Consider the following 25213-nt stretch of genomic DNA (forward strand, 5'->3'; position numbering starts at 1 on the left):
ACAAGCAGTCCTGCAGAGTGTTTACTTGTGTGTGATATCATGTGCGATACAAACAGTCCTGCAGAGTGTTTACTTGTGTGTGATATCATGTGTGATACAAGCAGTCCTTCAGAGTGTTTACTTGTGTGCGATACAAGCAGTCCTGCAGAGTGTTTACTTGTGTGTGATATCATTTGCGATACAAGCAGTCCTGCAGAGTGTTTACTTGTGTGTAATGTCATGTGTGATTCAAGCAGTCCTGCAGAGTGTTTACTTGTGTGCGATACAAGCAGTCCTGCAGAGTGTCTACTTGATTGTGATATCATGTCTGATACAAGCAGTCTTGCAGCATGTTTACTTGTGTGCGATATCATGTGCAATACAAGCAGTTCTGCAGAGGGTTTACTTGTGTGTGATTTTGTGTGCGATACAAGCAGTCCTGCAGAATGTTTACTTAAGTGTGATGTCATGTGCGATACAAGCAGTCCTGCAGAGGGTTTACTTGTATGTGATTTTGTGTGCGATACAAGCGGTTTTGTAGCGTGTTTACTTGTGTGTGATATCATGTGCGATACAAGCAGTCTTGCAGAGTGTTTACTTGTGTGCGATATCATGTGCGATACAAGCAGTCCTGCAGTGTTTACTTAAGTGTGATATCATGTCCGATACAAGCAGTCCTGCAGACGGTTTACTTGTGTGTGATTTTGTGTGCGATACAAGCAGTCCTGCAGTGTTTACTTGTGTGCGATATCATGTGCAATACAAGCAGTCCTGCAGAGTGTTTACTTGTGTATGATATCATGTGTGATACAAGCAGTCCTGCTAAGTGTTTACTTGTGTGTGATATCATGTGTGATACAAGTAGTCCTGCAGAGTGTTTACTTGTGTGCAATATAATGTCTGATACAAGCAGTCCTGCAGAGTGTTTACTTGTGTGCAAAATCATGTGCGATACAAGCAGTCCTGCAGAGTGTTTACTTGTGTGTGATATCATGTCTGATACAAGCAGTCCTGCAGAGTGTTTACTTGTGTGCAAAATCATGTGCGATACAAGCAGTCCTGCAGAGGGTTTACTTTTGTGTGCGATACAAGCAGTCCTGCAGAGTGTTTACTTAAGTGTGATGTCATGTGCGATACAAGCAGTCCTGCAGAGTGTTTGCTTAAGTGTGATGTCATGTGCGATACAAGCAGTGCTGCAGAGTGTTTACTTGTGTGTGATATCATGTGCAATACAAGCAGTCCTGCTGAGGGTTTACTTGTGTGTGATATCATGTGCGATACAATCAGTCCTGCAGAGTGTTTACTTGTGTGTGATATCATGTCCGATAGAAGCAGTCCTGCAGAGGGTTTACTTGTGTGTGATTTTGTGTGCGATACAAGCGGTCCTGTAGCGTGTTTACTTGTGTGTGATATCATGTGTGATACAAACAGTCCTGCAGAGTGTTTACTTGTGTGTGATATCATGTGCAATACAAGCAGTCCTGCAGAGTGTTTACTTGTGTGTGATATCATGTGCGATACAAGCAGTCCTGCTGAGTGTTTACTTAACTGTGATATCATGTGCAATACAAGCAGTCCTGCAGAGGGTTTACTTGTGTGTGATATCATGTGCGATACAAGCGGTTCTGCAGAGTGTTTACTTAACTGTGAAAGCATGTGCAATACAAGCAGTCCTGCAGAGTGTTTACTTGTGTGTGATATCAAGTGTGATACAAGCAGTCCTGCAGAGGGTTTACTTGTGTGTGATTTTATGTGCGATACAAGCATTCCTGCAGATTGTTTACTTGTGTGTGGTATCATGTGCGATACAAGCAGTCCTTCAGAGTGTTTACTTGTGTGCGATACAGGCAGTCCTGCAGTGTTTACTTGTGTGTGATATCATGTGCGATACAAGCAGTCCTGCAGAGTGTTTACTTGTGTGTGATATCATGTGTGATACAAGTAGTCCTGCAGAGTGTTTACTTGTGTGTGATATCATGTGTGATACAAGCAGTCCTCAGAGTGTTTACTTGTGTGCGATTCAAGTAGTCCTGCAGAGTGTTTGTGTGTGATATCATGTGCGATACAAACCGTCCTGCAGAGTGTTTACTTGTGTGTGAAATCATGTGTGATACAAGCAGTCCTGCAGAGTGTTTACTTGTGTGTGATATCATGTGCGATACAAACAGTCCTGCAGAGTGTTTACTTGTGTGTGATATCATGTGTGATACAAGCAGTCCTTCAGAGTGTTTACTTGTGTGCGATACAAGCAGTCTTGCAGAGTGTTTACTTGTGTGTGATATCATTTGCGATACAAGCAGTCCTGCAGAGTGTTTACTTGTGTGTAATGTCATGTGTGATTCAAGCAGTCCTGCAGAGGGTTTACTTGTATGTGATTTTGTGTGCGATACAAGCAGTCCTGCAGAATGTTTACTTAAGTGTGATGTCATGTGCGATACAAGCAGTCCTGCAGAGGGTTTACTTGTATGTGATTTTGTGTGCGATACAAGCGGTTTTGTAGCGTGTTTACTTGTGTGGGATATCATGTGTGATACAAGCAGTCCTGCAGAGTGTTTACTTGTGTGCGATATCATGTGCAATACAAGCAGTTCTGCAGAGGGTTTACTTGTGTGTGATTTTGTGTGCGATACAAGCAGTCCTGCAGAATGTTTACTTAAGTGTGATGTCATGTGCGATACAAGCAGTCCTGCAGAGGGTTTACTTGTATGTGATTTTGTGTGCGATACAAGCGGTTTTGTAGCGTGTTTACTTGTGTGGGATATCATGTGTGATACAAGCAGTCCTGCAGAGTGTTTACTTGTGTGTGATATCATGTGCGATACAAGCAGTCTTGCAGAGTGTTTACTTGTGTGCGATATCATGTGCGATAAAAGCAGTCCTGCAGTGTTTACTTAAGTGTGATATCATGTCCGATACAAGCAGTCCTGCAGACGGTTTACTTGTGTGTGATTTTGTGTGCGATACAAGCAGTCCTGCAGTGTTTACTTGTGTGCGATATCATGTGCAATACAAGCAGTCCTGCAGAGTGTTTACTTGTGTATGATATCATGTGTGATACAAGCAGTCCTGCAAAGTGTTTACTTGTGTATGATATCATGTGCTATACAAGCAGTCCTGCAGAGTGTTTACTTGTGTGTGAAATCTTGTGCAATACAAGCAGTCTTGCAGAGTGTTTACTTGTGTGCGATATCATGTGCGATACAAGCAGTCCTGCAGTGTTTACTTAAGTGTGATATCATGTCTGATACAAGCAGTCCTGCAGACGGTTTACTTGTGTGTGATTTTGTGTGCGATACAAGCAGTCCTGCAGTGTTTACTTGTGTGTGATATAATGTGTGATACAAGCAGTCCTGCAAAGTGTTTACTTGTGTATGATATCATGTGCGATACAAGCAGTCCTGCAGAGTGTTTACTTGTGTGTGAAATCTTGTGCGATACAAGCAGTCTTGCAGAGTGTTTACTTGTGTGTGAAATCTTGTGCAATACAAGCAGTCTTGCAGAGTGTTTACTTGTGTGCGATATCATGTGCGATACAAGCAGTCCTGCAGTGTTTACTTAAGTGTGATATCATGTCTGATACAAGCAGTCCTGCAGACGGTTTACTTGTGTGTGATTTTGTGTGCGATACAAGCAGTCCTGCAGTGTTTACTTGTGTGTGATATAATGTGTGATACAAGCAGTCCTGCAAAGTGTTTACTTGTGTATGATATCATGTGCGATACAAGCAGTCCTGCAGAGTGTTTACTTGTGTGTGAAATCTTGTGCGATACAAGCAGTCTTGCAGAGTGTTTACTTGTGTGCGATATCATGTGCGATACAAGCAGTCCTGCAGTGTTTACTTAAGTGTGATATCATGTCCGATACAAGCAGTCCTGCAGACGGTTTACTTGTGTGTGATTTTGTGTGCGATAGAAGCAGTCCTGCAGTGTTTACTTGTGTGCGATATCATGTGCAATACAAGCAGTCCTGCTGAGTGTTTACTTAAGTGTGATATCATGTCCGATACAAGCAGTCCTGCAGACGGTTTACTTGTGTGTGATTTTGTGTGCGATACAAGCAGTCTTGTAGCGTGTTTACTTGTGTGTGATATCATGTGTGATACAAGCAGTCCTGCAGAGTGTTTACTTGTGTGTGATATCATGTGCAATACAAGCAGTCCTGCAGAGTGTTTACTTATGTGTGATATTATGTCCGATAAAAGCAGTCCTGCAGATGGTTTACTTGTGTGTGATTTTGTGTGCGATACAAGCGGTCTTGTAGTGGTTTACTTGTGTGTGATATCATGTGTAATACAAGCAGTCCTGCAGAGTGTTTACTTGTGTGTGATATCATGTGCGATACAAGCAGTCCTGCAGAGTGTTTACTTGTGTGTGATATCATGTGTGATACAAGCAGTCCTTCAGAGTGTTTAATTGTGTGCGATAAGAAGCCAAAAGTGCAAAAAGAATAATGTTCGTGTTGGAGGAGTTGTGAATGAATGGGGTTTGGAGGTAGCGGGGGTGTATATTGTAGCGTCCCGGAAGAGTTAGTGCTGCAAGGGGTTCTGGGTAAGCGAGATGGCATCTTCTAGATCCTTCTAGTAACGCTCCCTCGTTTGTGTCCTGCAGGGCTGCTGGTGGGTGTCATCCTGCGATACGGCATCCCCGCCACCAGCTACCACAACAGGAGCCCCCCCAGCTGCTCCCTGGCCACGGGGCCCGCCAGCAGCCTGGTGCTCAACGTCAGCGGCAGGTTGCTGGAGTTCACCCTCAAGGGCCAGATCGACTCGGCCGACATCCACAACGTGGAGCAGAACGACATGTTACGCAAGGTGAAGCCGGGAAAATACGCCTTTTTCTCCTGCGCTAAATAACCCCCTGACGCTGCCGCGCAGGTGACCTTTGACCCCGAGGTCTTCTTCAACATCCTGCTGCCTCCCATCATCTTCCATGCGGGTTACAGCCTGAAGAAGGTGAGAGCTCTCAGCCCGGCATCCTCATCTACACTGACTATTGTTGTCATCTTTGCACTGGCCGGCCATTTTTGTAGTCCTTTAGTGTAGTGTAAATACTACATATAGTGTAGTCCATTTGTGTACTGACTATTGTGTCCTTTTCTACCATTTCGGCCATTTTTGTAGTCCTTTGTTAGTGTAGTGTAAATACTACATATAGTGTAGTCCATTTGTGTACTGACTATTGTGTCCTTTTCTACCATTTCGGCCATTTTTGTAGTCCTTTGTTAGTGTAGTGTAAATACTACATATTGTGTAGTCCATTTGTGTACTGACTATTGTGTCCTTTTCTACCATGTCGACCATTTTTGTAGTCCTTTGTTAGTGTAGTGTAAATACTACATATTGTGTAGTCCATTTGTGTACTGACTATTGCGTAATTTTCTACCACTTCGACCATTTTTGTAGTCCTTTGTTAGTGTAGTGTAAATACTACATATTGTGTAGTCCATTTGTGTACTGACTATTGTGTCCTTTTCTACCAGTCATCTTTGCACTGGGCGGCCATTTTTGTAGTCCTTTGTTAGAGTAGTGTAAATACTACATATTGTGTAGTCCATTTGTGTACTGACTATTGTGTCCCTTTCTACCACTTCTGCCATTTTTGTAGTCTTTGTTAGTGTAGTGTAAATACTACATATTGTGTAGTCCATTTGTGTACTGACTATTGTCTCATTTTCTACCATTTCTGCCATTTTTGTAGTCTTTGTTAGTGTAGTGTAAATACTACATATTGTGTAGTCCATTTGTGTACTGACTATTGCGTAATTTTCTACCACTTCGACCATTTTTGTAGTACTTTGTTAGTGTAGTGTAAATACTACATACTGTGTAGTACATTTGTGTACTGACTATTGTGTCCTTTTCTACCATTTTGGCCATTTTTGTAGTCCTTTGTTAGTGTAGTGTAAATACTACATATTGTTTAGTCCATTTGTGTACTGACTATTGTGTCCTTTTCTACCAGTCATCTTTGCACTGGGCGGCCATTTTTGTAGTCCTTTGTTAGAGTAGTGTAAATACTACATATTGTGTAGTCCATTTGTGTACTGACTATTGTGTCCTTTTCTACCATTTCGACCATTTTTGTAGTCCTTTGTTAGTGTAGTGTAAATACTACATATTGTGTAGTCCATTTGTGTACTGACTATTGTGTCCTTTTCTACCATTTCGACCATTTTTGTAGTCCTTTGTTAGTGTAGTGTAAATACTACATATTGTGTAGTCCATTTGTGTACTGACTATTGCGTAATTTTCTACCACTTCGACCATTTTTGTAGTACTTTGTTAGTGTAGTGTAAATACTACAAATGTGTAGTCCGTTTGTGTACTGACTATTGTGTCCTTTTCTACCAGTCATCTTTGCACTGGGCGGCCATTTTTGTAGTCCTTTGTTAGAGTAGTGTAAATACTACATATTGTGTAGTCCATTTGTGTACTGACTATTGTGTCCCTTTCTACCACTTCTGCCATTTTTGTAGTCTTTGTTAGTGTAGTGTAAATACTACATATTGTGTAGTCCATTTGTGTACTGACTATTGTCTCATTTTCTACCATTTCTGCCATTTTTGTAGTCCTTTGTTAGTGTAGTGTAAATACTACATATTGTGTAGTCCATTTGTGTACTGACTATTGCGTAATTTTCTACCACTTTGACCATTTTTGTAGTACTTTGTTAGTGTAGTGTAAATACTACATATTGTTTAGTCCATTTGTGTACTGACTATTGTGTCCTTTTCTACCACTTCGACCATTTTTGTAGTACTTTGTTAGTGTAGTGTAAATACTACATATTGTTTAGTCCATTTGTGTACTGACTATTGTGTCCTTTTCTACCAGTCATCTTTGCACTGGGCGGCCATTTTTGTAGTCCTTTGTTAGAGTAGTGTAAATACTACATATTGTGTAGTCCATTTGTGTACTGACTATTGTGTCCCTTTCTACCACTTCTGCCATTTTTGTAGTCTTTGTTAGTGTAGTGTAAATACTACATATTGTGTAGTCCATTTGTGTACTGACTATTGTGTCCTTTTCTACCATTTCGACCATTTTTGTAGTCCTTTGTTAGTGTAGTGTAAATACTACATATTGTGTAGTCCATTTGTGTACTGACTATTGCGTAATTTTCTACCACTTTGACCATTTTTGTAGTACTTTGTTAGTGTAGTGTAAATACTACATATTGTTTAGTCCATTTGTGTACTGACTATTGTGTCCTTTTCTACCAGTCATCTTTGCACTGGGCGGCCATTTTTGTAGTCCTTTGTTAGAGTAGTGTAAATACTACATATTGTGTAGTCCATTTGTGTACTGACTATTGCGTAATTTTCTACCACTTCGACCATTTTTGTAGTCCTTTGTTAGTGTAGTGTAAATACTACAAATGTGTAGTCCGTTTGTGTACTGACTATTGTGTCCTTTTCTACCATTTCGACCATTTTTGTAGTCCTTTGTTAGTGTAGTGTAAATACTACATATAGTGTAGTCCATTTGTGTACTGACTATTGCGTAATTTTCTACCACTTCGACCATTTTTGTAGTACTTTGTTAGTGTAGTGTAAATACTACATATAGTGTAGTCCATTTGTGTACTGACTATTGTGTCCTTTTCTACCATTTCGACCATTTTTGTAGTCCTTTGTTAGTGTAGTGTAAATACTACATATTGTGTAGTCCATTTGTGTACTGACTATTGCGTAATTTTCTACCACTTCGACCATTTTTGTAGTACTTTGTTAGTGTAGTGTAAATACTACATATCGTGTAGTCCATTTGTGTACTGACTATTGCGTAATTTTCTACCACTTCGACCATTTTTGTAGTACTTTGTTAGTGTAGTGTAAATACTACAAATGTGTAGTCCGTTTGTGTACTGACTATTGTGTCCTTTTCTACCAGTCATCTTTGCACTGGGCGGCCATTTTTGTAGTCCTTTGTTAGAGTAGTGTAAATACTACATATTGTGTAGTCCATTTGTGTACTGACTATTGTGTCCCTTTCTACCACTTCTGCCATTTTTGTAGTCTTTGTTAGTGTAGTGTAAATACTACATATTGTGTAGTCCATTTGTGTACTGACTATTGTCTCATTTTCTACCATTTCTGCCATTTTTGTAGTCCTTTGTTAGTGTAGTGTAAATACTACATATTGTGTAGTCCATTTGTGTACTGACTATTGCGTAATTTTCTACCACTTTGACCATTTTTGTAGTACTTTGTTAGTGTAGTGTAAATACTACATATTGTTTAGTCCATTTGTGTACTGACTATTGTGTCCTTTTCTACCACTTCGACCATTTTTGTAGTACTTTGTTAGTGTAGTGTAAATACTACATATTGTTTAGTCCATTTGTGTACTGACTATTGTGTCCTTTTCTACCAGTCATCTTTGCACTGGGCGGCCATTTTTGTAGTCCTTTGTTAGAGTAGTGTAAATACTACATATTGTGTAGTCCATTTGTGTACTGACTATTGTGTCCCTTTCTACCACTTCTGCCATTTTTGTAGTCTTTGTTAGTGTAGTGTAAATACTACATATTGTGTAGTCCATTTGTGTACTGACTATTGTGTCCTTTTCTACCATTTCGACCATTTTTGTAGTCCTTTGTTAGTGTAGTGTAAATACTACATATTGTGTAGTCCATTTGTGTACTGACTATTGCGTAATTTTCTACCACTTTGACCATTTTTGTAGTACTTTGTTAGTGTAGTGTAAATACTACATATTGTTTAGTCCATTTGTGTACTGACTATTGTGTCCTTTTCTACCAGTCATCTTTGCACTGGGCGGCCATTTTTGTAGTCCTTTGTTAGAGTAGTGTGAATACTACATACTGTGTAGTCCATTTGTGTACTGACTATTGTGTCTTTTTCTACCACTTCGGCCATTTTTGTAGTCCTTTGTTAGTATAGTGTAAATACTACATATTGTGTAGTCCATTTGTGTACTGACTATTGTGTCCTTTTCTACAACTTCGGCCATTTTTGTAGTACTTTGTTAGTGTAGTGTAAATACTACATACTGTGTGGTCCATTTGTGTACTGACTATTGTGTCATTTTCTACCACTTCGGCCATTTTTGTAGTCCTCTGTTAGTGTAGTGTAAATACTACATATCGTGTAGTCCATTAGTGTACTGACTATTGTGTCCTTTTCTACCATTTTTGTAGTCCTTTGTTAGTGTAGTGTAAATACTACATACTTTGTAGTCTATTTGTGTACTGACTATTGTGTCCTTTTCTAGCACTTTGGCCATTTTTGTAGTACTTTGTTATTGTAGTGTAAATACTACATACTGTGTAGTCTATTTGTGTACTGACTATTGTGTCCTTTTCTAGCACTTCGGCCATTTTTGTAGTACTTTGTTAGTGTAGTGTAAATACTACATACTGTGTAGTCCATTTGTGTACTGACTATTGTGTCCTTTTCTACCACTTCGGCCATTTTTGTAGTCCTCTGTTAGTGTAGTGTAAATACTACATACTGTGTGGTTCATTTGTGTACTGGCTATTGTGTCATTTTCTACCACTTCGGCCATTTTTGTAGTCCTCTGTTAGTGTAGTGTAAATACTACATACTGCGTAGTACATTTGTGTACTGACTATTATGTCCTTTTCTACCACTTTGGCCATTTTTGTAGTACTTTGTTAGTGTAGTGTAAATACTACATACTGTGTAGTCCATTTGTGTACTGACTATTGTGTCCTTTTCTACAATTTCGGCCATTTTTGTAGTCTTTGTTGTGTAGTGTAAATACTACATATTCTGTAGTACATTTGTGTACTCACTATTGTGTCATTTTCTACCATTTCGGCCATTTTTGTAGTCTTTGTTAGTGTAGTGTAAATACTACATATTGTGTGGTCCATTTGTGTACTGACTATTGTGTCATTTTCTACCACTCCGGCCATTTTTGTAGTCCTCTGTTAGTCTAGTGTAAATACTACATACTGTGTAGTACATTTGTGTACTGACTATTGTGTCCTTTTCTACCACTTCGGCCATTTTTGTAGTCCTCTGTTAGTGTAGTGTAAATACTACATATTGTGTAGTCCATTTGTGTACTGACTATTGTGTCGTTTTCTACCATTTCGGACATTTTTGTAGTCTTTGTTAGTGTAGTGTAAATACTACATATTGTGTAGTCCATTTGTGTACTAACTACCGGTATTGTGTCCTTTTCTACCAGTTCGGCCATTTTTGTAGTCCTTTGTTAGTGTAGTGTAAATACTACATACTGTGTAGTCCATTTGTGTACTGACTATTGTGTCCTTTTCTACCACTTCGGCCATTTTTGTAGTCCTTTGTTAGTGTAGTGTAAATACTACATATCGTGTAGTCCATTTGTGTACTGACTATTGTGTCCTTTTCTACCATTTCGTCCATTTTTGTAGTCCTTTGTTAGTGTAGTGTAAATACTGCATACTGTGTCGTCCATTTGTGTACTGACTATTGTGTCCTTTTCTACCATTTCGGCCATTTTTGTAGTCCTTTGTTAGTGTAGTGTAAATACTACATATTGTGTAGTCCATTTGTGTACTGACTATTGTGTCCTTTTCTACAACTTCGGCCATTTTTGTAGTACTTTGTTAGTGTAGTGTAAATACTACATACTGTGTAGTCCATTTGTGTACTGACTATTGTGTCCCTTTCTACCACTTCTGCCATTTTTGTAGTCTTTGTTAGTGTAGTGTAAATACTACATATTGTGTAGTCCATTTGTGTACTGACTATTGTGTCCTTTTCTACCATTTCGACCATTTTTGTAGTCCTTTGTTAGTGTAGTGTAAATACTACATATTGTGTAGTCCATTTGTGTACTGACTATTGCGTAATTTTCTACCACTTTGACCATTTTTGTAGTACTTTGTTAGTGTAGTGTAAATACTACATATTGTTTAGTCCATTTGTGTACTGACTATTGTGTCCTTTTCTACCAGTCATCTTTGCACTGGGCGGCCATTTTTGTAGTCCTTTGTTAGAGTAGTGTGAATACTACATACTGTGTAGTCCATTTGTGTACTGACTATTGTGTCTTTTTCTACCACTTCGGCCATTTTTGTAGTCCTTTGTTAGTATAGTGTAAATACTACATATTGTGTAGTCCATTTGTGTACTGACTATTGTGTCCTTTTCTACAACTTCGGCCATTTTTGTAGTACTTTGTTAGTGTAGTGTAAATACTACATACTGTGTGGTCCATTTGTGTACTGACTATTGTGTCATTTTCTACCACTTCGGCCATTTTTGTAGTCCTCTGTTAGTGTAGTGTAAATACTACATATCGTGTAGTCCATTAGTGTACTGACTATTGTGTCCTTTTCTACCATTTTTGTAGTCCTTTGTTAGTGTAGTGTAAATACTACATACTTTGTAGTCTATTTGTGTACTGACTATTGTGTCCTTTTCTAGCACTTTGGCCATTTTTGTAGTACTTTGTTATTGTAGTGTAAATACTACATACTGTGTAGTCTATTTGTGTACTGACTATTGTGTCCTTTTCTAGCACTTCGGCCATTTTTGTAGTACTTTGTTAGTGTAGTGTAAATACTACATACTGTGTAGTCCATTTGTGTACTGACTATTGTGTCCTTTTCTACCACTTCGGCCATTTTTGTAGTCCTCTGTTAGTGTAGTGTAAATACTACATACTGTGTGGTTCATTTGTGTACTGGCTATTGTGTCATTTTCTACCACTTCGGCCATTTTTGTAGTCCTCTGTTAGTGTAGTGTAAATACTACATACTGCGTAGTACATTTGTGTACTGACTATTATGTCCTTTTCTACCACTTTGGCCATTTTTGTAGTACTTTGTTAGTGTAGTGTAAATACTACATACTGTGTAGTCCATTTGTGTACTGACTATTGTGTCCTTTTCTACAATTTCGGCCATTTTTGTAGTCTTTGTTGTGTAGTGTAAATACTACATATTCTGTAGTACATTTGTGTACTCACTATTGTGTCATTTTCTACCATTTCGGCCATTTTTGTAGTCTTTGTTAGTGTAGTGTAAATACTACATATTGTGTGGTCCATTTGTGTACTGACTATTGTGTCATTTTCTACCACTCCGGCCATTTTTGTAGTCCTCTGTTAGTCTAGTGTAAATACTACATATTGTGTAGTCCATTTGTGTACTGACTATTGTGTCCTTTTCTACCATTTCGACCATTTTTGTAGTCCTTTGTTAGTGTAGTGTAAATACTACATATTGTGTAGTCCATTTGTGTACTGACTATTGCGTAATTTTCTACCACTTTGACCATTTTTGTAGTACTTTGTTAGTGTAGTGTAAATACTACATATTGTTTAGTCCATTTGTGTACTGACTATTGTGTCCTTTTCTACCAGTCATCTTTGCACTGGGCGGCCATTTTTGTAGTCCTTTGTTAGAGTAGTGTAAATACTACATATTGTGTAGTCCATTTGTGTACTGACTATTGCGTAATTTTCTACCACTTCGACCATTTTTGTAGTCCTTTGTTAGTGTAGTGTAAATACTACAAATGTGTAGTCCGTTTGTGTACTGACTATTGTGTCCTTTTCTACCATTTCGACCATTTTTGTAGTCCTTTGTTAGTGTAGTGTAAATACTACATATAGTGTAGTCCATTTGTGTACTGACTATTGCGTAATTTTCTACCACTTCGACCATTTTTGTAGTACTTTGTTAGTGTAGTGTAAATACTACATATAGTGTAGTCCATTTGTGTACTGACTATTGTGTCCTTTTCTACCATTTCGACCATTTTTGTAGTCCTTTGTTAGTGTAGTGTAAATACTACATATTGTGTAGTCCATTTGTGTACTGACTATTGCGTAATTTTCTACCACTTCGACCATTTTTGTAGTACTTTGTTAGTGTAGTGTAAATACTACATATCGTGTAGTCCATTTGTGTACTGACTATTGCGTAATTTTCTACCACTTCGACCATTTTTGTAGTACTTTGTTAGTGTAGTGTAAATACTACAAATGTGTAGTCCGTTTGTGTACTGACTATTGTGTCCTTTTCTACCAGTCATCTTTGCACTGGGCGGCCATTTTTGTAGTCCTTTGTTAGAGTAGTGTAAATACTACATATTGTGTAGTCCATTTGTGTACTGACTATTGTGTCCCTTTCTACCACTTCTGCCATTTTTGTAGTCTTTGTTAGTGTAGTGTAAATACTACATATTGTGTAGTCCATTTGTGTACTGACTATTGTCTCATTTTCTACCATTTCTGCCATTTTTGTAGTCCTTTGTTAGTGTAGTGTAAATACTACATATTGTGTAGTCCATTTGTGTACTGACTATTGCGTAATTTTCTACCACTTTGACCATTTTTGTAGTACTTTGTTAGTGTAGTGTAAATACTACATATTGTTTAGTCCATTTGTGTACTGACTATTGTGTCCTTTTCTACCACTTCGACCATTTTTGTAGTACTTTGTTAGTGTAGTGTAAATACTACATATTGTTTAGTCCATTTGTGTACTGACTATTGTGTCCTTTTCTACCAGTCATCTTTGCACTGGGCGGCCATTTTTGTAGTCCTTTGTTAGAGTAGTGTAAATACTACATATTGTGTAGTCCATTTGTGTACTGACTATTGTGTCCCTTTCTACCACTTCTGCCATTTTTGTAGTCTTTGTTAGTGTAGTGTAAATACTACATATTGTGTAGTCCATTTGTGTACTGACTATTGTGTCCTTTTCTACCATTTCGACCATTTTTGTAGTCCTTTGTTAGTGTAGTGTAAATACTACATATTGTGTAGTCCATTTGTGTACTGACTATTGCGTAATTTTCTACCACTTTGACCATTTTTGTAGTACTTTGTTAGTGTAGTGTAAATACTACATATTGTTTAGTCCATTTGTGTACTGACTATTGTGTCCTTTTCTACCAGTCATCTTTGCACTGGGCGGCCATTTTTGTAGTCCTTTGTTAGAGTAGTGTGAATACTACATACTGTGTAGTCCATTTGTGTACTGACTATTGTGTCTTTTTCTACCACTTCGGCCATTTTTGTAGTCCTTTGTTAGTATAGTGTAAATACTACATATTGTGTAGTCCATTTGTGTACTGACTATTGTGTCCTTTTCTACAACTTCGGCCATTTTTGTAGTACTTTGTTAGTGTAGTGTAAATACTACATACTGTGTGGTCCATTTGTGTACTGACTATTGTGTCATTTTCTACCACTTCGGCCATTTTTGTAGTCCTCTGTTAGTGTAGTGTAAATACTACATATCGTGTAGTCCATTAGTGTACTGACTATTGTGTCCTTTTCTACCATTTTTGTAGTCCTTTGTTAGTGTAGTGTAAATACTACATACTTTGTAGTCTATTTGTGTACTGACTATTGTGTCCTTTTCTAGCACTTTGGCCATTTTTGTAGTACTTTGTTATTGTAGTGTAAATACTACATACTGTGTAGTCTATTTGTGTACTGACTATTGTGTCCTTTTCTAGCACTTCGGCCATTTTTGTAGTACTTTGTTAGTGTAGTGTAAATACTACATACTGTGTAGTCCATTTGTGTACTGACTATTGTGTCCTTTTCTACCACTTCGGCCATTTTTGTAGTCCTCTGTTAGTGTAGTGTAAATACTACATACTGTGTGGTTCATTTGTGTACTGGCTATTGTGTCATTTTCTACCACTTCGGCCATTTTTGTAGTCCTCTGTTAGTGTAGTGTAAATACTACATACTGCGTAGTACATTTGTGTACTGACTATTATGTCCTTTTCTACCACTTTGGCCATTTTTGTAGTACTTTGTTAGTGTAGTGTAAATACTACATACTGTGTAGTCCATTTGTGTACTGACTATTGTGTCCTTTTCTACAATTTCGGCCATTTTTGTAGTCTTTGTTGTGTAGTGTAAATACTACATATTCTGTAGTACATTTGTGTACTCACTATTGTGTCATTTTCTACCATTTCGGCCATTTTTGTAGTCTTTGTTAGTGTAGTGTAAATACTACATATTGTGTGGTCCATTTGTGTACTGACTATTGTGTCATTTTCTACCACTCCGGCCATTTTTGTAGTCCTCTGTTAGTCTAGTGTAAATACTACATACTGTGTAGTACATTTGTGTACTGACTATTGTGTCCTTTTCTACCACTTCGGCCATTTTTGTAGTCCTCTGTTAGTGTAGTGTAAATACTACATATTGTGTAGTCCATTTGTGTACTGACTATTGTGTCGTTTTCTACCATTTCGGACATTTTTGTAGTCTTTGTTAGTGTAGTGTAAATACTACATATTGTGTAGTCCATTTGTGTACTAACTACCGGTATTGTGTCCTTTTCTACCAGTTCGGCCATTTTTGTAGTCCTTTGTTAGTGTAGTGTAAATACTACATACTGTGTAGTCCATTTGTGTACTGACTATTGTGTCCTTTTCTACCACTTCGGCCATTTTTGTAGTCCTTTGTTAGTGTAGTGTAAATACTACATATCGTGTAGTCCATTTGTGTACTGACTATTGTGTCCTTTTCTACCATTTCGTCCATTTTTGTAGTCCTTTGTTAGTGTAGTGTAAATACTGCATACTGTGTCGTCCATTTGTGTACTGACTATTGTGTCCTTTTCTACCATTTCGGCCATTTTTGTAGTCCTTTGTTAGTGTAGTGTAAATACTACATATTGTGTAGTCCATTTGTGTACTGACTATTGTGTCCTTTTCTACAACTTCGGCCATTTTTGTAGTACTTTGTTAGTGTAGTGTAAATACTACATACTGTGTAGTCCATTTGTGTACTGACTATTGTGTCCCTTTCTACCACTTCTGCCATTTTTGTAGTCTTTGTTAGTGTAGTGTAAATACTACATATTGTGTAGTCCATTTGTGTACTGACTATTGTGTCCTTTTCTACCATTTCGACCATTTTTGTAGTCCTTTGTTAGTGTAGTGTAAATACTACATATTGTGTAGTCCATTTGTGTACTGACTATTGCGTAATTTTCTACCACTTTGACCATTTTTGTAGTACTTTGTTAGTGTAGTGTAAATACTACATATTGTTTAGTCCATTTGTGTACTGACTATTGTGTCCTTTTCTACCAGTCATCTTTGCACTGGGCGGCCATTTTTGTAGTCCTTTGTTAGAGTAGTGTGAATACTACATACTGTGTAGTCCATTTGTGTACTGACTATTGTGTCTTTTTCTACCACTTCGGCCATTTTTGTAGTCCTTTGTTAGTATAGTGTAAATACTACATATTGTGTAGTCCATTTGTGTACTGACTATTGTGTCCTTTTCTACAACTTCGGCCATTTTTGTAGTACTTTGTTAGTGTAGTGTAAATACTACATACTGTGTGGTCCATTTGTGTACTGACTATTGTGTCATTTTCTACCACTTCGGCCATTTTTGTAGTCCTCTGTTAGTGTAGTGTAAATACTACATATCGTGTAGTCCATTAGTGTACTGACTATTGTGTCCTTTTCTACCATTTTTGTAGTCCTTTGTTAGTGTAGTGTAAATACTACATACTTTGTAGTCTATTTGTGTACTGACTATTGTGTCCTTTTCTAGCACTTTGGCCATTTTTGTAGTACTTTGTTATTGTAGTGTAAATACTACATACTGTGTAGTCTATTTGTGTACTGACTATTGTGTCCTTTTCTAGCACTTCGGCCATTTTTGTAGTACTTTGTTAGTGTAGTGTAAATACTACATACTGTGTAGTCCATTTGTGTACTGACTATTGTGTCCTTTTCTACCACTTCGGCCATTTTTGTAGTCCTCTGTTAGTGTAGTGTAAATACTACATACTGTGTGGTTCATTTGTGTACTGGCTATTGTGTCATTTTCTACCACTTCGGCCATTTTTGTAGTCCTCTGTTAGTGTAGTGTAAATACTACATACTGCGTAGTACATTTGTGTACTGACTATTATGTCCTTTTCTACCACTTTGGCCATTTTTGTAGTACTTTGTTAGTGTAGTGTAAATACTACATACTGTGTAGTCCATTTGTGTACTGACTATTGTGTCCTTTTCTACAATTTCGGCCATTTTTGTAGTCTTTGTTGTGTAGTGTAAATACTACATATTCTGTAGTACATTTGTGTACTCACTATTGTGTCATTTTCTACCATTTCGGCCATTTTTGTAGTCTTTGTTAGTGTAGTGTAAATACTACATATTGTGTGGTCCATTTGTGTACTGACTATTGTGTCATTTTCTACCACTCCGGCCATTTTTGTAGTACTTTGTTAGTGTAGTGTAAATACTACATACTGTGTAGTACATTTGTGTACTGACTATTGTGTCCTTTTCTACCACTTCGGCCATTTTTGTAGTCCTCTGTTAGTGTAGTGTAAATACTACATATTGTGTAGTCCATTTGTGTACTGACTATTGTGTCGTTTTCTACCATTTCGGACATTTTTGTAGTCTTTGTTAGTGTAGTGTAAATACTACATATTGTGTAGTCCATTTGTGTACTGACTACCGGTATTGTGTCCTTTTCTACCAGTTCGGCCATTTTTGTAGTCCTTTGTTAGTGTAGTGTAAATACTACATACTGTGTAGTCCATTTGTGTACTGACTATTGTGTCCTTTTCTACCACTTCGGCCATTTTTGTAGTCCTTTGTTAGTGTAGTGTAAATACTACATATCGTGTAGTCCATTTGTGTACTGACTATTGTGTCCTTTTCTACCATTTCGTCCATTTTTGTAGTCCTTTGTTAGTGTAGTGTAAATACTGCATACTGTGTCGTCCATTTGTGTACTGACTATTGTGTCCTTTTCTACCATTTCGGCCATTTTTGTAGTCCTTTGTTAGTGTAGTGTAAATACTACATATTGTGTAGTCCATTTGTGTACTGACTATTGTGTCCTTTTCTACAACTTCGGCCATTTTTGTAGTACTTTGTTAGTGTAGTGTAAATACTACATACTGTGTGGTCCATTTGTGTACTGACTATTGTGTCATTTTCTACCACTTCGGCCATTTTTGTAGTCCTCTGTTAGTGTAGTGTAAATACTACATATCGTGTAGTCCATTTGTGTACTGACTATTGTGTCCTTTTCTACCATTTTTGTAGTCCTTTGTTAGTGTAGTGTAAATACTACATACTTTGTAGTCTATTTGTGTACTGACTATTGTGTCCTTTTCTAGCACTTCGGCCATTTTTGTAGTACTTTGTTATTGTAGTGTAAATACTACATACTGTGTAGTCTATTTGTGTACAGACTCTTGTGTCCTTTTCTAGCACTTCGGCCATTTTTGTAGTACTTTGTTAGTGTAGTGTAAATACTACATACTGTGTAGTCCATTTGTGTACTGACTATTGTGTCCTTTTCTACCACTTCGGCCATTTTTGTAGTCCTCTGGTAGTGTAGTGTAAATACTACATACTGTGTGGTTCATTTGTGTACTGACTATTGTGTCATTTTCTACCACTTCGGCCATTTTTGTAGTCCTCTGTTAGTGTAGTGTAAATACTACATACTGCGTAGTACATTTGTGTACTGACTATTATGTCCTTTTCTACCACTTTGGCCATTTTTGTAGTACTTTGTTAGTGTAGTGTAAATACTACATACTGTGTAGTCCATTTGTGTACTGACTATTGTGTCCTTTTCTACAATTTCGGCCATTTTTGTAGTCTTTGTTGTGTAGTGTAAATACTACATATTCTGTAGTACATTTGTGTACTCACTATTGTGTCATTTTCTACCATTTCGGCCATTTTTGTAGTCTTTGTTAGTGTAGTGTAAATACTACATATTGTGTGGTCCATTTGTGTACTGACTATTGTGTCATTTTCTACCACTACGGCCATTTTTGTAGTCCTCTGTTAGTCTAGTGTAAATACTACATACTGTGTAGTACATTTGTGTACTGACTATTGTGTCCTTTTCTACCACTTCGGCCATTTTTGTAGTCCTCTCTTAGTGTAGTGTAAATACTACATATTGTGTAGTCCATTTGTGTACTGACTATTGTGTCGTTTTCTACCATTTCGGACATTTTTGTAGTCTTTGTTAGCGTAGTGTAAATACTACATATTGTGTAGTCCATTTGTGTACTGACTATTGTGTCCTTTTCTACCAGTTCGGCCATTTTTGTAGTCTTTGTTAGTGTAGTGTAAATACTACATACTGTGTAGTCCATTTGTGTACTGACTATTGTGTCCTTTTCTACCACTTCGGCCATTTTTGTAGTCCTTTGTTAGTGTAGTGTAAATACTACATATCGTGTAGTCCATTTGTGTACTGACTATTGTGTCCTTTTCTACCATTTCGTCCATTTTTGTAGTCCTTTGTTAGTGTAGTGTAAATACTGCATACTGTGTCGTCCATTTGTGTACTGACTATTGTGTCCTTTTCTACCATTTCGGCCATTTTTGTAGTCCTTTGTTAGTGTAGTGTAAATACTACATACTGCGTAGTACATTTGTGTACTGACTATTGTGTCCTTTTCTACCATTTCGACCATTTTTGTAGTCTTTGTTAGTGTAGTGTAAATACTACATACTGTGTAGTACATTTGTGTACTGACTATTGTGTCCTTTTCTACCATTTTGGCCATTTTTGTAGTCCTTTGTTAGTGTAGTGTAAATACTACATATTGTGTAGTCCATTTGTGTACTGACTATTGTGTCCTTTTCTACCATTTTGGACATTTTTGTAGTCTTTGTTAGTGTAGTGTAAATACTACATATTGTATAGTACATTTGTGTACTCACTATTGTTTCCTTTTCTACCACTTCGGCCATTTTTGTAGTACTTTGTTAGTGTAGTGTAAACACTACATATTGTGTAGTCCATTTGTGTACTGACTATTGTGTCCTTTTCTACCACTTCGGCCATTTTTGTAGTCCTTTGTTAGTGTAGTGTAAATACTACATATGGTGTAGTCCATTTGTGTACTGACTATTGTGTCCTTTTCTAACATTTCGGCCATTTTTGTAGTCCTCTGTTAGTGTAGTGTAAATTCTACATATTGTGTAGTCCATTTGTCTACTGACTATTGTGTCCTTTTCTACCATTTCGGCCATTTTTGTAGTCCTTTGTTAGTGTAGTGTAAATTCTACATATAGTGTAGTCCATTTGTGTACTGACTATTGTGTCCTTTTCTACAACTTCGGCCATTTTTGTAGTCCTCTGTTAGTGTAGTGTAAATTCTACATATCGTGTAGTCCATTTGTGTACTGACTATTGTGTCCTTTTCTACAACTTCGGCCATTTTTGTAGTCCTCTGTTAGTGTAGTGTAAATTCTACATATTGTGTAGTCCATTTGTGTACTGACTATTGTGTCCTTTTCTACCATTTCGTCCATTTTTGTAGTCCTTTGTTAGTGTAGTGTAAATACTGCATACTGTGTCGTCCATTTGTGTACTGACTATTGTGTCCTTTTCTACCATTTCGGCCATTTTTGTAGTCCTTTGTTAGTGTAGTGTAAATACTACATATTGTGTAGTCCATTTGTGTACTGACTATTGTGTCCTTTTCTACAACTTCGGCCATTTTTGTAGTACTTTGTTAGTGTAGTGTAAATACTACATACTGTGTGGTCCATTTGTGTACTGACTATTGTGTCATTTTCTACCACTTCGGCCATTTTTGTAGTCCTCTGTTAGTGTAGTGTAAATACTACATATCGTGTAGTCCATTTGTGTACTGACTATTGTGTCCTTTTCTACAACTTCGGCCATTTTTGTAGTACTTTGTTAGTGTAGTGTAAATACTACATACTGTGTGGTCCATTTGTGTACTGACTATTGTGTCATTTTCTACCACTTCGGCCATTTTTGTAGTCCTCTGTTAGTGTAGTGTAAATACTACATATCGTGTAGTCCATTTGTGTACTGACTATTGTGTCCTTTTCTACCATTTTTGTAGTCCTTTGTTAGTGTAGTGTAAATACTACATACTTTGTAGTCTATTTGTGTACTGACTATTGTGTCCTTTTCTAGCACTTCGGCCATTTTTGTAGTACTTTGTTATTGTAGTGTAAATACTACATACTGTGTAGTCTATTTGTGTACAGACTCTTGTGTCCTTTTCTAGCACTTCGGCCATTTTTGTAGTACTTTGTTAGTGTAGTGTAAATACTACATACTGTGTAGTCCATTTGTGTACTGACTATTGTGTCCTTTTCTACCACTTCGGCCATTTTTGTAGTCCTCTGTTAGTGTAGTGTAAATACTACATACTGTGTGGTTCATTTGTGTACTGACTATTGTGTCATTTTCTACCACTTCGGCCATTTTTGTAGTCCTCTGTTAGTGTAGTGTAAATACTACATACTGCGTAGTACATTTGTGTACTGACTATTATGTCCTTTTCTACCACTTTGGCCATTTTTGTAGTACTTTGTTAGTGTAGTGTAAATACTACATACTGTGTAGTCCATTTGTGTACTGACTATTGTGTCCTTTTCTACAATTTCGGCCATTTTTGTAGTCTTTGTTGTGTAGTGTAAATACTACATATTCTGTAGTACATTTGTGTACTCACTATTGTGTCATTTTCTACCATTTCGGCCATTTTTGTAGTCTTTGTTAGTGTAGTGTAAATACTACATATTGTGTGGTCCATTTGTGTACTGACTATTGTGTCATTTTCTACCACTACGGCCATTTTTGTAGTCCTCTGTTAGTCTAGTGTAAATACTACATACTGTGTAGTACATTTGTGTACTGACTATTGTGTCCTTTTCTACCACTTCGGCCATTTTTGTAGTCCTCTCTTAGTGTAGTGTAAATACTACATATTGTGTAGTCCATTTGTGTACTGACTATTGTGTCGTTTTCTACCATTTCGGACATTTTTGTAGTCTTTGTTAGCGTAGTGTAAATACTACATATTGTGTAGTCCATTTGTGTACTGACTATTGTGTCCTTTTCTACCAGTTCGGCCATTTTTGTAGTCTTTGTTAGTGTAGTGTAAATACTACATACTGTGTAGTCCATTTGTGTACTGACTATTGTGTCCTTTTCTACCACTTCGGCCATTTTTGTAGTCCTTTGTTAGTGTAGTGTAAATACTACATATCGTGTAGTCCATTTGTGTACTGACTATTGTGTCCTTTTCTACCATTTCGGCCATTTTTGTAGTCCTTTGTTAGTGTAGTGTAAATACTACATACTGCGTAGTACATTTGTGTACTGACTATTGTGTCCTTTTCTACCATTTCGACCATTTTTGTAGTCTTTGTTAGTGTAGTGTAAATACTACATACTGTGTAGTACATTTGTGTACTGACTATTGTGTCCTTTTCTACCATTTTGGCCATTTTTGTAGTCCTTTGTTAGTGTAGTGTAAATACTACATATTGTGTAGTCCATTTGTGTACTGACTATTGTGTCCTTTTCTACCATTTTGGACATTTTTGTAGTCTTTGTTAGTGTAGTGTAAATACTACATATTGTATAGTACATTTGTGTACTCACTATTGTTTCCTTTTCTACCACTTCGGCCATTTTTGTAGTACTTTGTTAGTGTAGTGTAAACACTACATATTGTGTAGTCCATTTGTGTACTGACTATTGTGTCCTTTTCTACCACTTCGGCCATTTTTGTAGTCCTTTGTTAGTGTAGTGTAAATACTACATATGGTGTAGTCCATTTGTGTACTGACTATTGTGTCCTTTTCTAACATTTCGGCCATTTTTGTAGTCCTCTGTTAGTGTAGTGTAAATTCTACATATTGTGTAGTCCATTTGTCTACTGACTATTGTGTCCTTTTCTACCATTTCGGCCATTTTTGTAGTCCTTTGTTAGTGTAGTGTAAATTCTACATATAGTGTAGTCCATTTGTGTACTGACTATTGTGTCCTTTTCTACAACTTCGGCCATTTTTGTAGTCCTCTGTTAGTGTAGTGTAAATTCTACATATCGTGTAGTCCATTTGTGTACTGACTATTGTGTCCTTTTCTACAACTTCGGCCATTTTTGTAGTCCTCTGTTAGTGTAGTGTAAATTCTACATATTGTGTAGTCCATTTGTGTACTCACTATTGCTCATTTTCTACCAGTCATCTTTGCACTGGGCGGCCATTTTTGTAGTCCTATGTTAGTGTAGTGTTAATCCTACATATTGTGTAGTCCATTTTGTGTCATTTTCTACCACTTCATCTTTGCATATGGCGGCCAACAAGTACTGTGACTCTAAACAGTTACACGTGATGTTTACGGGCTTAAAGGTCACATAAAGATAAACAAATGTTCACATGTTTGTTCTAAAACTGGTTAGATTAGTTGATCGTGTTTGCAAACCCCCCCCCCCCCCCCCCCACACACACACACACACCCACCCCCACCCCCACACACACAAGTCCACAAAACAACAGATAAAAAAAAGCAACAATGCCACAAAAATAAAATATGTAAAAATATACATATAAATAAAATGATAAAAACATAAAATGTCCACAAAATAAGAAAAAAGTAACAATGTCACAAAAATAAAATATGTAAAAATATACATGTAAATAAAATGATAAAAACATACAAATTCCACAAAATAATAGAAAAAGTAACAATGTCACAAAAATAAAATATATAAAAATATACATATAAATACCATTATAACAATAAGTCCACAAATCAACAGATAAAAAAGTAACAATGAAACACACATAAAATATGTAAATACAAACAAATAAATAAAGATATAAAAGAGTGTCGATATTTAGGTGGATACATCTGCCTGTACTCAAGTGTAGTAACATTTCCCTGACTTTATTTCAAATGTTGCAAAAACATTTTCTCAATAAAGTCTCTTTTCTTCCTCTTCTTCTTCTCCTTTTGTCTCTCAGAAACTCTTCTTCAGGAATCTGGGCTCCATTCTCACCTACGCCTTCCTGGGCACCGCCGTGTCCTGTTTCGTCATCGGGTGATTATTATTATTGTTATTATTATTTATTGTTTTGTTATTTGGTGATTATTATTATTGTTATTATTATTTATTGTTTTGTTATCTGGTGATTATTATTATTGTTATTATTATTTATTGTTTTGTCATCGGGTGATTATTGTTAGTATCGTTAGTATTATTATTTATTGTTTTGTCATTGGGTGATTAATATTATTGTTATTAATATATATTGTTTTGTCATCGGGTGATTTATATTTTATTATTGTTATTATTATTCATTGTTTTGTCATCAGGTGATTATTATTATTGTTATTATTATTTATTGTTTTGTCATCGGGTGATTATTGTTATTATTGTTATTATCATTAGTATTATTATTTATTGTTTTGTCATTGGGTGATTAATATTATTGTTATTAATCTTTATTGTTTTGTCATAGGGTTATTAATATTATTGTTATTATTATTAGTATGATTATTTATTGTTTTGTCATCAGGTGATTACTATTATTGTTATTAGTATGTATTGTTTTGTCATCCGGTGATTAATATTATTGTTATTATTATTAGTATTATTGCTTATAGTTTCCTCATCGGGTGATTATTATTATTGTTATTATTTATTGTTTTGTCATCGGGTTATTAATATTATTGTTATTATTATTAGTATTATTAATTATTGTTTTGTCATTGGTTGATTAATATTATTATTATTAGTATTTATTATTTTGTCATCGGGTGATTAATATTATTGTTATTATTATTAGTATTATTACTTATTGTTTCCTCATCGGGTGATTATTATTATTATTATCATTCATTGTTTTGTCATCGCGTTATTAATATTATTATTATTGTTATTATTATTAGTATTATTATTTATTGTTTTGTCATTGGGTGATTAATATTATTGTTATTAGTATTTATTGTTTTGTCATCGGGTGATAAATATTATTGTTATTATTATTAGTATTATTGCTTATTGTTTCCTCATCGGGTGATTATTATTATTGTTATTATTTATTGTTTTGTCATTGGGTGATTAATATTATTGTTATTATTTATTGCTTTGTCATCGGGTGATTAATATTATTGTTATTATCGTTATTATTATTAGTATTATTATTTGTTGTTTCGTCATCTGGTGATTATTATTTATTGTTTTGTCATCGGGTGATTATTTATTGTTATTATTGTTATTATTATTAGTATTATTATTTATTGTTTCGTCATTGGGTGATCAATATTATTATTATTAGTTATTGATTTGTCATCAGGTGATTAAATTATTGTTATTGTTATTTTTATTAGTATTATTATTTTGTCATCGGGTGATTAATATTATTGTTATTATTATTTATTGTTTCATCATTCGGTGATTGATGTTATTGTTATTTATTGTTTTGTCAT

General features: G+C 36.2%; 1 protein-coding gene across 1 annotated transcript in view; it reads left to right on the forward strand.

Annotated features, from left to right (window-relative positions):
• slc9a7 (solute carrier family 9 member 7) overlaps positions 1 to 25213 on the forward strand; it is a 118818-nt gene that overhangs the window by 10765 nt on the left and 82840 nt on the right. Inside the window, exons 2-4 of the mRNA XM_061977557.2 lie at positions 4587 to 4789; positions 4853 to 4930; positions 23746 to 23822. Coding sequence (XP_061833541.2) covers positions 4587 to 4789; positions 4853 to 4930; positions 23746 to 23822 — 358 coding nt within the window. The remainder of the gene's footprint in view (positions 1 to 4586; positions 4790 to 4852; positions 4931 to 23745; positions 23823 to 25213) is intronic.

This window comes from Nerophis lumbriciformis, linkage group LG18 (assembly GCF_033978685.3).
Source record: "Nerophis lumbriciformis linkage group LG18, RoL_Nlum_v2.1, whole genome shotgun sequence".
NCBI classification, from domain to species: domain Eukaryota; kingdom Metazoa; phylum Chordata; class Actinopteri; order Syngnathiformes; family Syngnathidae; genus Nerophis; species Nerophis lumbriciformis.